Below are 15,601 nucleotides of genomic sequence, written 5' to 3' on the forward strand. Positions count from 1 at the left end.
TAATTCCCAGATATGCTCAGAATTAGTCCAAAATGACAAAAAATACACTGAACCCACAGACATTGCCAACATCCTAGCTGACAGGTTCAGCGCAAACTTCTCCCACCCCTCCCCACCAAAAGGGCAAATATCTATCCGAGCAGAGTGCTGCCCCCTGACATCTCAGATGCTCAGGTAAGAGCCGCCCTCTCCAAAGCAAAAAACACAGCATCAATGGGACCAGACGGTGTCCCGGGCTGTGTCCTACATGTACTCCAAGAAGAGCTAAACCCAAACATAAAACTACTGTTCAATCTCAGCCTTACTACAGGATATGTGCCCAAAGAGTGGCGTACAGCAACAGTGGTCCCTCTCCATAAAGGTGGTGCCTCAACGGATCCTGTAAACTATCGCCCCATAAGCCTGACTAGCTTGGTCTGCAAAGCTATGGAAAGGATCATCATGGACCTCATAAATAAAGATATTGGGGACCTACAGACACTGGATCCTACCCAGTTCGGCTTTGTTAAGGGCAGATCCTGCCTCTTAAACCTGGTTGATTTCTTTGAAACAGTCACCAAGGCCATTGACGAGGGGAAGGTGGTCCACACAGCCTACCTGGACCTCGCAAAAGCCTTTGATACAATACCCCACTTGGGCATTATAGATAAGCTCACCAGCTTAAATATAAACCCCTGTGTCACTTGATGGATTGCAAACTGGCTCAAGGACAGAACCCACATGGTTAGTATTGCTGGAGCCATGTCAGACTCCAAACCAGTTACAAGTGATGTCCCACAAGGCTCAGTCCTGGGACCTCTCTTGTTCGGTATATATTTCTCGGAGGTACAGGCCAACACGGAAGGACTGTGGCTGACCAAGTTCGCAGATGACTGCAAACTGGGCGCCATAATCGACTCTCCAGCCGACACAAGCATCCTCCAAAAGGGCCTCATAGAAACAGACAACTGGTGCCAGAGCCATGGCCTCAAGCTAAATGCCAAAAAGTGTATAGTCATCCCCTTTGGCAAAACAAAGTGCCCACAAATTACCACATAGGTGGTAATCCATTATGTACAGAAGAAGTAATTAGGGACCTGGGGACCCAAGTTGATAGCAATCTCTCATTTGACAACCACGTGGCCAAAGTGGTTAGAAAAACATTTTATATAGCCCACCTAATCATGAAGGGATTCACATCTAGATCAGGGAGGTCATTGTGCCTCTTTACTCATCCCTCATCAGGCCCATAATTGAGTACAATGCCCCTTTTGGGATGTACCTTACCAGACACCTGCAGCAACTGGAAAGACCCCAAAAGTACCTCACCAAGAGGAACAAAGGGCTCAAACAGATGCCATATGCTGCCCGGTTAAAGAAACTCCAGCTCTACTCAGTGGCATACCGCCTGTTCAGAGGCGATCTGTGCCTGACGTATAAAGCCATGTCCAACCCGGAATTATTGGACATGCTGCACCTCAGAAAATCCAAATCCCATCGAGCTACGCGCGCGAGAGACTTGAACCTCAGCACTGAAATAAATAGGACATGCTGGAGGGACAGATTCATAACCCAGAGGCTCCCTTCACTCTGGAATAAAATCCCAGTCCAGGTTAGGCAGAGTCCCTCATTGACTCTATTCAAGAGGAATCTTGATGAGTGGATGGGAGATCGTAGGTTTACCCCAGGTATCACTTCTGTGTCACTGTTAGACAGAGGCACAGTACACTAACCTCGAAAAAAGGCATAGCAAAATAAATTTAAAATGGGTGGCGAAAGCCAAACACATTCTGGCTAGGCTTATAAATGCCCTAGGGCAGATAGCCTAGTATGAACCTATGAACCTATGAACCTAAGGTAGTGGACAGGGATAGTAGGCCAGAAAAATGAAAATGATTACAGCTGGAGGAAATGAAGGGAGAGTATGGTTGTAAGAAAGTGGGGTAAGAGATAAAACAGTGGTTATAAGACAGAAGTGTGGTGAATGAGAAAAATGTACTTCATCTAATGCTCTTTGTAACACTTCTAGAATGGATGAAATTCCAAAAGGTAAACCTAGAAATCTTCATCTACCCAGAAGGATGTTAGGCATGCAAAGTTTTGAGCTGGCTTCCTCTACCATATTTGCCAAACTCTTGAGTAGCATTCACAATTTTGCCACACCCTCTTTAATTGTTTGAAATGGATGGTGCCCCATTATAATCAAGTTATTTAATTGCAAAGATAAATACATTTCCTAAGCTTCCTAAGTCATGAGAGCTCTAACCAGTATTTTTAGGTAATTTATGCCCACATGTCTACCAAACATTAAGACTCCCCTCAATCAAATATACTGTCTGTGGAAGTCAATATCCGAGCAGCCATGAGAGTGTTTTGTGCTCTCACTGGCTTTGCAGCAACAAAAGCATTTTCCATTTTGAAATTAACACTTGTGTCACCAGTAGTACCACCTCTGTCCCTTATTCCACACATACATGCATCTCCAGATATACAGACAGAGGCTACCTTCACCGAACTGGGCAACCATGCCCCCATCCTCCTGGCACTGTCTTCCTGCAATATGATAGATTCTCAGCTCTTCAGCAGAGGCTCTGTGATCACAGCAACAGTCCCAGCTGGGCGGAAGCTGCCATCTTCCACCCAGGATGTGCATACCCATCCTCCCTGCCTATACTATCAAATGCTGTAATCAGGCCTTTATCCCTCTATGCCTCTGTAAACAACTCAACTGCAACCAGTCTTTTAATAAACTATTATTTATTGTTTCCCTGTACTAGCTATTTTACCGTTTACTGCTAATTGCATAGCAGTGACTTGCAGTTTTAACTGTAGTTATTGGTAACTGTGTAAGGTTGTTAGGCAGTGTGCTGCTTGACCTAATTACATAACTATCCTGCTTACCACATACAGTGCTATTATATGCAGCAGTTCTTGTCTTACATGTTTGTTGATGTGTTTATTTGTGTGTGTGTGTGTGTGTGTGTGTGTGTGTGTGTGTGTGTGTGTGTGTGTGTGTGTGTGTGTGTATGTGTGTGTACTTTGGGAATTTGTATAATTAATGTACTCTGTAACCTAAGTAAAATAAATAAAACAAGTAATATTTGAATGCTTCAGTTATATGTGTTATTCCAACGCACTGAAAACTTCAAGGAACTAAAAACAGTGTTTTGGCTCCTGAGGGAATCAAAACAAGTCTGGGAAGGCCTATGCTCTAAGCATTTCACTTAAACTGATACAAGAAGTGCGACAGATGATACTACATTATGGGTGGTAACTTTCCAGGACTTGGCCTCAGTCTGAAAATAGTTTATGAATGCAGACAGTACCTCTTCAAACCTGCTTTTTTTCTTGCACTTTATCCACTCTTCCTTTAATAATATATGTCTAGTCCATATCAACAGTTACAGCACATTTTCTGGAATACTTCCTTGCTATGGAACTAATTTTACATCATTTTCACACCTTTTTCTCAGTTTTATTGTGCTTTTACATGATGTGGGTACTAGGCACACACTGCTCCTTCATTCTTATCATCCAAACTGGTCTCCATGCATGGTCTCTTCACACTTGTCAACTTACTGAATTCCCCAGCACTACAGCATTATAACTCACACACTGTGAACTAAGATTTGAACACTGTGCAAATTCTTTCTGAATTCCACTTTAAGTGTAGAAGATATGGTGGCACTGGGTACCTTGTTTCTATTGGTAAACTGAAATAAACTGCTCTACAAAATGAGAGTTCTCCCAGAGCAGCAGGTCTTTAAGTAACACAATGGAAATGTTGATGTAGTATTATTGACTTATGAAACCTAGATCATCTAGATCAATACAATACGTTACTTTTTCGTAGTTGCTAGTTCACGTCTGTTTCTTCTTTTCCTTTTTCAAAAGTGTATACAGTTCACACAGCTAGTTATTTATTACTTAAAATATGTAACTCCAGCAAGTCTGTATCTTGTCATCTTGTGATGCAAGAAATCCTGGATTTGATGTATATTTTCTTGAACTTGACATAGTCTCAGCCAATCAACCGACATTTTTTTGCTTAGCATTCATACTTTATAACCTACTACGAGTAAATGGTGCATGCTTGTTAAGCAGTCAGTTTATTCCATGTGTTTACTAAAATCCTGTTACTACTCTGCTGCTTTGCACATTGTATATACTAAGAATCATATGATGCTTGCAGTGTTTCATTCTCAACTTAGCTTATATTTACTTTCTTATAAAATGTACTTGCTTTTCATAGGTTCATAAGTGTTTACTAGGCTAATGACCACAGGGGCCTTTTTAAGCCTAGCCATGCATCCCAAATCTCTGACAAGTTCTGATACCCTTGATAAGTGTAAGCATGGGCCTGCCTGGAAGATGAACCATTTACAGGTTACCTGTGTCCATTAGAGACATAGGTGCCAAACCAGGGATGAATTTCTGGTTTACTGTGCCTGCAGTATAAGCATCTGTATGTCCTTGTTTGTACTGGAACTTTTCTCCCTTGGATTCTACATAGAGTGGATCCCTCCCAGCTAGACATTCCCACTAAGCAAATGTAATAAATAAACAAACAAATAAATAAAGCCTCAGCTAAATAAACAAAGCCAAACTTCTGGTACATAAAAATAGGTGGATTCTAAGAGACACTGACAATAACAAACTGCTCCTTTTAAAAATAATTTAGAAAAATGAAAATGCAGAGCAAATTACTGTGATCTAGGAAATAATAGCAGACTCTGATTTAGATACTATTGTAGCTAGTTATATCTGGTAAACTGTCTTGTTCTGAACTGTTTTGCTTGAATCAGGTAGACTGTAATATTTTACCTTTGTATTAACTTTTCAGTACAGTTTCAAAGCATGTACAAGCTCAATTCACAATTCAGTAAACTTCGGATACAAAAATACAGTGCTATGATACTTTATATTCACTTACGTTAATATCTAGTAAGTATAATGTCTATTGTCTTATCATCATCACAGCATAAAACATTGGGGATCTGAATACTCACAAGGAACAGAATTAAATAAACTGTGCAGGTAACTGCCCGCTTTTAACTCCCCACTCTACTATAGGCTATAATCTTCCCTTTCCCCTATGCTATATTGTTTTTTGTTTCTCTGTACATACTGTCTCTCATACATTCCTCTGACCATGGCAAGAGTTGGGTAACAGTAAATGGTCACTCACAGGAGGTTTGGAAATTTTTGCTGCATTTTTTCTAAGCCCTCCCATGACAGATAACATGTTCACCTGACTGTAGTCTGTCACCACTGAATGTTTACACATCTGCATATGTGTACATGGAATTAATAAACAGCAGCATCTTGTCTGATGTCAAACCCTCATCCCTGGTCAATCTCAGTACATGCCATGTACCCTCTTTCACCAGAAGGTGCCACCACTGCAGTGGGCCAGTCCACCTCTTTCTGTCCAGGCTGGGTAAACTACCATTAGTTACTCATTCCCTCTCTTGCTCTCTTACATCCCTTCCAATACCTGGATTACTACTCAGTCCTGGGTTGTCTGGGTTGTAGTCATGAATTTATCTATGTGTCACAGAGTGGGTTCCCTACAGCACACTCTTCCCTTACGTAAAACTCCCTAGCACTGACTGCCTCTCTAACATTCTACATTAACACCAGGCTTCCCTTGTAAATTATTCCATATCTCCTTACACTTCAGTTGTCTGCCATTGCTATCCTCATCCCTATTCAGCCCAAATTTCCTTGTAAACAGGTCCTCAATTGCACCAAAGAATGTACTGCAGCTTTCCCAAAATCCTTGCCTAGAACAGAAGCTTTATAATACCTGTAATCAAATGTTTTACTCTACTTCCCAACAGCATGACCTCTCTTTCAAACCTATTTCACTTCCTTGCTACCTCAAGAAACACCAATATAAGAAAGTGATAACATCATTCTGGATGTTGTAAAAAGTATGACTTAGGAAGTGTTCCTGCTCATAGAAGTTAGAAGTAAAAAGGAGCTATCAGAGGCCAGCATAGCTTTGACTAGAATGGACAATTAGCCCGATGAAGAAGACAATATGGGAACTTACAAAAACAAGTGGCAGCAAACAAGATTTAAGGCTATTCACTATGCATTCGCTCCTGAACTTGGTTCACTCAGCTGTGGTAAAATACATTCCTCCTGTAGGGCCTGTAATTTGTCTACTTACAAACATCTGTCATAATGTTCTGTGTCTTGCTTCCCAGATGAAGGAACTATGGCAGGGTGAGGGATTCCTGTAGAGTGCATGCTTGGAGTTCCAATCATTAGTGGATGTGGAAACCTGTAAAACAGCAAACTACATGGTCAAACAGTGAAATGAACCTCTGAAAATTATTTTAAAATAGTGCGGTACTTCTAGATGGTTTGGGCCCTACAACCAGCATTTCCTTACCAGTCACACTGAGTCCAGAGTTAAGTGAATAATGGCAAATGTCTGGGGAGGACATGAGACATGGCCTCTTGTTATCACTGCATCGTGATATAATGGGTGTGCTAACAGTTACATGTACATCCCTGTGGGGCACTTGGGTGTTTCTCATTCTCAGCAGAAAAACAATTTTCTAAAGTTGGAATGCTGACACAAAAACTCTGAATCATGCTTGGATTTTTAAGACATCTAGAACAAAACAAGTTGCATAAGAAAACTTAAAACAATTTCACATATAATGAACTAATAATTTAATAGATCAGTACTCATCTGCTCTAGTGGATCTGCAGGAATGATTTCTATAGTAGAGAACTGAAAAACAACCAATGCTCCACAGAGCTGAAATCGTTTAATAAAACAAATCACAAATCACAGAGCTTTGGATAAAATCCTTCATCAGTGTTACAGCCAAATTCAAGAAAGTGCAAATTTTATATGTTTTCAATTAAATCACATGACACAACCCACCCTATCAGCAGTAAAGCATTCATTAAAAACTTGAGTAAAACCCAAATACATAAAATCATTTTCATGTTTAGTTTAACTCGTAATCCTAACCTCAAGTTAATTTTCAAAGACTTTGGCTCACAGATGACTAACCAGTGCAAAAGATCTAGTACTTTTGTACCAGTAAGTGATCCTGTTATTACAACCTTTAATGACCTTTGTAAAAAGCAAATATGTCAGCTGTATGATAAAAATAAGTTTAGTAAAATGTATAACTTGACTAAACAAGAACTGGAAGCAGTTAATGTTTTACAAAATAATGATAAAATTGTAATCAAAGAAGCTGACAAAGGAGGCTGTATAGTTGTAATGAACTTCTGTGATTATATTAGTGCCATGAATGAATTAGTATTGGATATCCAGACCTTTAGGTAATTACTGAGAGTGATGTTAATCGACATGTCAGTACAATTAACATGTCTATATATGATTTACAATTTATGAATGACATTTCTATTGGGATCTTTAATTTCCTTACAGTCACCTGTCCTGTTATTCCTGAGTTATATGGCTTGCCAAAGATACATAAATCCCTTCAAAAACCACCGATGAGACCCATTGCCTCAGGGAGGGGTGGGTCTACTGAGCTGGTTTCTGTATACTTACAGAGTATTCTGAAAGACTATTTATGCCATGTATGCAGTTACATAAAGGATACAGGTGACTTTCTTATGAAATTACATGAATGGCATAACTCTAATACAGAGATGCAATTTATGTTTGTGACCGTAGATATAAAATCTCTGTTCACAGTTATTCCTAATGCGTATGGCACTGATAGGATAAGGGAAATACTATGTGAACATGGCAAATATAATGCAAGAGAAATTGAAATGCTTTGTGAGTTGTTGGAATTAACACTTGAGAACATTTTTCTTTTTAATCAACAGATATACCATCAGACATCCGCTGTGGCGATGGGTACTCTCATCGCCGACATGTATGCTAGTTTAACATCAAGTAAATGGGAGGATGTCAATGTTTATAAGGATCAGAATCACTATGCTTCTAGGGTACTTTTTTACAAACTTTTCGTTGACGACATGTTTATGATTTAGGGTAGTAAACGAGATGAACTAAGTGATTTTCTGTTTTATTTAAATCAGGCAACAGATTTTCTATGGTTTGAAATGAATGCCTCTTCTACTGAAACTGATTTTTTGGACGTCAAGATTCGGTTTGATGGTCCCCTAATAGATACAAGCATTCATAGAAAGGATGTGCATACTAATAAATATTTACATAGGGAAAGTATGCATGCGGCTCACACGTTTAGAGGTATTGTGAAAAGTCAGTACATATGAGCCAGCAGACTTAACACCAGACAGGATGTGTGTGAAAGGCAGATGACTGAGATGGCGAAGGAATTTTTGACAAGTGGGTATAGTTCCAAACAGTTAGAAGCGTTTAAGAATGAGGTAATGAGACTAAAGACAGGGGGATGCTCGACCTTATTTTTCCAATCAACATAATATGGGCATGAATACACATACTGATAGCAATACACAACCCCTATGATATCTTATGACTTATTGTAGGGGTAGTCAAGCAGTTGAAAAGATTATTATGAACAATTGGAGTATTTTAAAAGCTTTACCCGGAGTGAATCAGTGGTTACCTGAGAAACCACATTTCACATATAGGAATTGCAGTAACCTTAAGCAACGTCTTTGTTATAAGGATCTTTCTATGAACAAGAAAAGGCATGCCAGTTTTAATAAGAAAGGTAGTGCCCCGTGTCACAATTGCTCTTGTTGTAATGATATATACACATCAAATGAGTTCCTACATCCTTTTAATCAAAAAAGGTTTATCTTTAAATGCAGTGCTACATGTAATACCCCTCTAATTGTTTATTTAGCGGACTGTAGCTATTGCCCAGCTTTTTACGTAGGGAAATCCACAAGGAAACTAAAGGATAGGATTGTGGAGCATAAGTCTGATATTTGTAGAGGGGTAATGAGAAATGCTTTGGCTAAACATATACAAGATAATGATGGAACACATACATTTAACTTTAGAGCAATTAAAGTTGTGTATCCTGATGTGAGGTGTGGGGACATTAACAACAAATTAGAAATGAAGAAGTATGAATGGATCATACGTATGTAGGCAGATTTATGTCCTGGTTTAAATAAACAGGTTACTATTAAATCTATTTTGAAATATAAACAACAAAATGTGAAGATTTAAACTAAACATGAAAATTATTTTATGTATTTGGGTTTTACTCAAGTTTTTAATGAATGCTTTACTTCTGATAGGGTGGGTTATGTCATGTGATTTAATTAAAAACATATAAAATCTGTACTTTCTTGAATTTGGCTGTAACAATGATGAAGGATTTTATCTGAAAGCTCTATCATTTGTTTTATTAAACAATTTCAACTATTTCAACGTTGTGAAGCATTGGTTGTTTTTTGCTGCTACTTGGTTTTACCTGCTTCACTTTACCACATTGTTCACTTTTGACTTCATTACTATAGTAGAGAACTCTCAGCATTTACTCTCCTGATATACCCAACTTAGCACAGTTATGAAAACTGTAAATTCCCACTTTTACAGGCTGCTACATGCTTTGTTTCTGTCAGTGCATGTTGTGATGTGACATGCTGGGCTATGACGGCATTCCTAACTACTGCACTCCCTAGTTTGCTATAAAATTTTCCATTCGTTTGACTTACAGGAAAATCCTTCTGCTGATACTGGAAGAAGAAAACTCCGAAATGGGGCTGGAAGGAGGCCCGAGGAAAAGGCTTTACAAGGTTAAGTTCTGAAACACTGAGACATGAAAGGTAATCAGAATCCTACAATCATACTCTAAACATAATGGTCAGTACATGTGTGAACAAATGACCAAGTGGCCATGGCACAAATGTGTGGATACATCCATAAAGCAGGCACTGGATGCAGCCACATCCTTGGTGACTGGCCATGGTGCAAATGTGTGGATAAATCCTTAAAATAGGCATTGGATGCAGCCACATCCTTGGTGACTGCAGTATTTTCAACTTGGTGCATACTAGCCAACTGTCCAGAATTGAGCAAAATGTCTCTGATTTTGTCTCACATTTTTGTCCTGTCTTTCATAATTTTTTTTGATTTTCTGGTAAATAATTACAAATTCCTGTCAGTCAATAATGCCAGACATTAGAGTTTAATATTTCCTCTTGTTCAGAAAATGCACATTGGCATAAACTATTTTGTTATATTAACTTTTTTAAAGTAAAACAGTACTACTTAAAAATTGTCCATGAGTTTGGTCGTTTGGCCCTCCCAGCACTATTTTTTGATAAAAGAAGTTGAAAGGCACAAGTCAGAGGTTAGTTGCTTGGTGGGTAAAGACAGTGTAGCTAACAACCAATTTTGAAAGAGCTTTCTTAACACTGCAAACCCGTCTTTACCTTGAACAAGAGGCAAAAAACTTCCCGTCTTCCTGAACTAATGCACTCTCTTCAAAAAACAGACAAGTAGTCTGTTTACTTGAACTCAAGCACCCTCTTTAGACAAGAACCTGAGATACCCATAAACATCCAGTCTATGAAGGGTTCTTTTAATTCTGGAATTTGTAACTAAAAGGAAAAACATAGGTACGTTTTAATGGAATACCTGACCCTTGTGAAAGGCTACTTGCTGGAGAAAGTAAGGATTTGACATTTTGAGTGCAGCAAAAGGTAATGGACTTAAATTCACTTAACAATAGTTTGTTTGGAAACTGGATCCCCTAACTTAGAATCTTGGAAAGAAAGAAATAATTGGTCAGATTTGTGATATCCTTAGTCTTATCAAGGTAGAACATGAGTTGTCTGTTCACATCAAGAGAATGTAGAATCCTTTCTCCCTTATTTTGTGGATTAGGGAAAGAACATGGCAAGATATAGGGCCTGTTTGAGGGACAGTTCATTTACCTCTTTAGGCATAAAGGATGGATTAGCCCTCAAAGACACTCCGTCCTTATGAAAAATTTAGGACAGGAGAGGTTCAGAGACTCATCCAAGCTGATGTAACAGCTAACAGAAGAATGGTCTTCCAGGCAGAGAATTTGAGAGAGACAGAGGCTGCTGGATTGAAAGGCGGTAGGGTGAGCTTTTCCAGTACAAAGTTGAGGTCCCAAACAGTTGGAATAGCTTTCCTTGGGAGTTTTAGGTGGAACACATCTTTTAAGAATGGTTTTACCTCTAACCTGGCTAGAACCCAGCAAACATATGTGGCTGAAATGTGTGTTTTAACAGATGTGTGTGTTAGGCCAGATTTCAAAACCTCACGCATAGGTTTTAGGAGAGGACCATTGGGGTATTACAGTGTACTGGGTCCCGATTATTAGCCGGACACAATACAGTAAATCTTTTCCATTTAGCTATGTACAATGTCCTAGTAGTAGATTTCCTTGCTTCCTGGAGAACCTTTAGCACATCCTCAGAAAACTGGTGTCTAAAAGGAACTGGAATCCTATTATCCACATAAGGTCAGGTTGAGGGATGACAGACTGTGTTGAAGTAACAACTTCTAATGCTGTTTGGGAAAGTCCTCTGTGTAGGATAACTTCTTGCGATAGCCCTTGGCTAAGTGGAAAAGATGGGGGAACCAATGCCACCTTGGTCATAAAGGAGTCACCAGCAGGATTTTTGGATTGTCTTTTTGGAAAAAGAAGAAATGGGAGGAAAGCATATAAGAACCTCCCCTTTCAAGGAAAGGACATTGTGTCCATTTTCCAAGCTTGAGGACAATACGTCCTGGTGCAAAAGAGTGGAAGTTGCTTGTTGTTGATGGACAGCAAACAGATCTATCTGTGGGGAACCTCCCCCATTCCATTTGTGGACTATGTCTAGGAAGATCTCTCTGTTCAGCATCCATTCATGTGGATTTTATCTTGATCTGACTTGAAATTCTGCCAGGATATTGTCCTGTGAAGGAATGTAAAGAGCTTTGACAGAAAGTTTTTTTTATGCCCTGTTCCCATGTCAGGAGAGATAATCTACACTGTTGATACAACATGGTTACCCCCCCCCAGGCTTGTTTATGTATAATATGACAGTTGTGTTGTTTGTGAACTCTCTTACAGGATGTGGTTTCCAAGAACGGGAGATCTGCAGGGCCTGAATTAGTACCTGTATACCTGTATAGCCAACTGATGTACTCTGATCTTGGATGTTTGAGCCACAGTCTCTCAACTCTTAGGCTGCTCGTCCATGCTCCCTATGTATCATTCGATGCATCTGTGTGTAACTCCTGTTGTGGTGTCTTCATTTTGAAAGGTAATCCTGGGTTAAGCTTTATCTATGAAATCCAAAAAAGGATTTCCTGCCTTAGGTAAGAAATAATGTGGGTCTCCAGGGGATGGGAATGCTGGTACCAGGTGGATTTCAGGTACCACTGGATCTTCCTCATATGGAGTGTGACAGAGGGAAAAATGGGGATAGTTGCTGCCATAAAACTAATTGCCCTGAGAATGTCATCTGGAGTACAGGTCTAAAGAGGATGTAGAGATGGGAGGTAACTGCTGAGGCTTTGTACTTTGTTTTGTGGCAGAAAAGCCTGCCTGAGCTTCGTATCTTACTCAGGGACGTCGGGAGGCATACGCACTGTACTGATTTCAGTACAACTTCTTTAGAAGAAGGGGTAGCTTTTTTAATGAAAAAATTACATATTTTTCAAAACAGCGTTGGCTCCTTTAAGTTACATTTCATGGCTACATACCAGCCAGTCGGAATTGAGCTTCATGTCATGTCCGGCTGGCTGGCATCAAGCGGGAAATGTGCATAGCTTAAACCAGTTGCCTGCGAGTAGGAAATGTTAGTTTGAATGTTTTGGATTATGTGAAAGGCACGGAATGGATTATCATTGTGGGAAATATGCATAACTTGAACCGGCTGGCTGTGAGCGAGAGATATTAGCTTGATGTATTATGTGAAGAGCAAGGCAATCGGAATGGATTATCATTGTGATGAGGTGATTGCAAAGGCAATCAGGTAAGTGTGTGGGAATGGATTATCATTGTGGTGTGGTGAAGGAAATTGTGTGTGTACTATCATTGTGGTGATCGCAAAGGCAATTGTGTGTGCATTAACATTGTGGTGATCGCAAAGGCAATTGTGTGTGCATTATCATTGTGGTGATCGCAAAGGTGTGTGTGTGTGTGTGTGTGTGTGTGTGTGTGTGTGTGTGTGTGTGTGTGTGTGTGTGTGTGTGTGTGTGTGTGTGTGTGAAAATGCCCCCCACATAATATACCTGCTGGCTATAGGTGTTCAGGCTCAAACCCTGTACCTTTGTTTCAGGGTAAGAAGAGCCTAAAGTCCCTAACCACCACCATTTCTGAACTTTGTTCAGATTTGTGTTTCTAAGAGTTGTGAACTATGGTGCGAAGTGAGAACTGAAGTTGTATTTCCCCCATTATTGTTTTTGTTGTTTGTCCAGGTTTTTTGTGCTAAGGTGTGAAGTGAGAACTGAATTTGCACTCCCTCATTATTGGCTTTGTTTGTCCAGGTTTTTGTGCTAAGAGGTTGAGAGCTATCTAAATGATAACCATTAAGTTTCAGTCTTCTTATTTTTCAAACTGCTTATTTAGCATAGTGGTATGTTGCACTGACTGTAGTGCATATGGTTCTGGGTTCAAGACATGCATGGTGGTAACACAGCATTTTATTCTAGCAGCTTTCCAAAATTATACAAGCAATGTTTAAAATGTGTCTCTGGTTTTTGGGCTTTTGCGCCCCCCCCCCCCAATAAATGTTGGCTTTTTCCAGATTTCTTGTGCTGCAAAGTTCAGAGATACAGCTGAGTGTCGAGTACATTTTACAAGGAGCTGAGAGCTGCAGGGGAACTAAAGTTTAGTGCTGCTTATGCTGAGTCTGCTTGTACTGTTAATAGCACAACAGGTAGTGTACTTGCTTTTGAAACAGAAAGCTGTGCGTTCTTCTCCCACAGTAGGTAGAGCATTGCTGATACTGTACCGTGTTGTAAAGGAGGGTGGATGCTGTAGTCCTTTTTGGCAAAGATATCTAGTAGTAACTATGAACCTGTTATCAGTTTGCCATCCATTCCCTATTACATAACTAGCGTATCATTTTTTTTAATGCAACATAGGCAATTTATTCCTCAAGGGCAACAGGCACTTTATTTGTACATGAAACCATGAAATATAAAGTTGTTTGCTAGCAGCAGCCTCTTCATTAGTTACAGATTTCTTTAATGTGGAATTATGTAGATGGCTTTTACTAGTTCAGAGATTGTGCATATTTACTGATACTGGTGGACTGTAGAAGTTTGAGTAGACTTTTATGATGGAAACGTTCTAAATTGGGCTGTTTTGTCATTATTGGTACATGCATTTTGTTTCATTGTTTACTGGAAAAATGTTCAAAACAATAAATATAAAACGCTCTCTTAACAACTATACTGTATTGTACAAGGAATATAATTTAATACAGTCAGGAAGGTGTATTTCCCCCTAATAATCCCTCCGGAAAATAGCAATTTTGGAAAAAAAACGTGGAGGGTTTACAATTACAAATAACTGTAATGATCAGAGTTATACATTACTTTTATTTCAGAAATGCATGTAGATTCTCTAATTTTGTCAGCGGCTCAAGTTAACAGTGCTCCTATTAAAATGGTGTCCCTTTTTTGACAGGTTCCCAGCTGTATTGTCTGGCAATTTTATATTTTTGCATCACATTTTTGGTCCGTTTTTCATAAAATTGCAGTTTTCTGGCAAATTAGTGGCAAATCATTAAAGACTGAAGTTAGAAAATAATGGAAGACATTTGAGTTTCAGATTTCATACCTTTCAGAAAATTCATACTAATGCAAGACCTACCTACTACTATTCTATTATCTTTCTAAGTTTATAAGAGCAATATTTAAAAAGAAATTCCTTATTTTTGGGTCTTTGCCTCAGTTTTATTTATGAGTTTGTTGCTCTAAGAGGTTGAGAGGTATTTACGTGTGTGTGTGCGTGTGTGTGCGTGTGTGTGCGTGTGCGTGTGCGTGTGTGTGTGTGTGTGTGTGAGGTAGGTAGGTAGCATACCTCTCAACTGTCCAAATTTTGCAGAATGTCCAGATTTTTGCCCCAGAATTTTTTGTCTGTTCCTTATAAAATTTGTGATTTTCTAGAAAATCATTGAAGGCTGAAGTTGTTAAATAATGACAGACATTTGAGTTTCAGACCATGTCCTTTAGAAAAATTCATACTAGCACAAATCCTGTTATTCTAGCAACTTTCTCATACTAGCACAAATCCTGTTATTCTAGCAACTTTCTAAGTTCACGAGAGCATTATTTAATATCTGCCCCTGTTTATTTTAGGCTTTGCCCATATTTCTTGCACTAAGAGGTAGGTAGGGATGTGTGTGTGAATGAAACACCCTAGTTAGGGGTAGCAGGTGGTTAGTAATTTACTCAAGCTCAAAAGCTGTACCTTAGTTACAGAAAACAAAAGCATGAATCCTCTACCCCAACTACCATGCTGCATTTTTCAAAGAACTGACGTTCAGGTTCATTTTCAATTCAAGGAACCGAGTTTGAGTGAATCTATATTATATTACTGAAGAGGCATTACAGCGAATGCCTCTTCAACAACGCTAAAAGAGCGAACCGTGAATTACGAGAATGGCTGTAGCTTGGCTGGGGAGGGGGGTAGCAGTTTGAGAGCTGTGAGTACAAACTTGAAAATCCTAG

At 39.3% G+C, this 15,601-nt stretch overlaps 1 protein-coding gene across 5 annotated transcripts in view; it reads right to left on the reverse strand.

The window, feature by feature from the left end:
* Positions 1–15,601, reverse strand: part of TCF7 (transcription factor 7) — a 1,045,913-nt gene that overhangs the window by 265,374 nt on the left and 764,938 nt on the right. For all 5 annotated transcript variants that reach the window (XM_044069246.1, XM_044069244.1, XM_044069247.1 and 2 more), the window contains one exon: positions 6,158–6,271. In XM_044069246.1, the coding sequence (XP_043925181.1) occupies positions 6,158–6,271 (114 nt within the window). The remainder of the gene's footprint in view (positions 1–6,157; positions 6,272–15,601) is intronic.

Source organism: Protopterus annectens, chromosome 4.part0 (assembly GCF_019279795.1).
Source record: "Protopterus annectens isolate FY-2018-M chromosome 4.part0, PAN1.0, whole genome shotgun sequence".
Classification (NCBI taxonomy): domain Eukaryota; kingdom Metazoa; phylum Chordata; order Ceratodontiformes; family Protopteridae; genus Protopterus; species Protopterus annectens.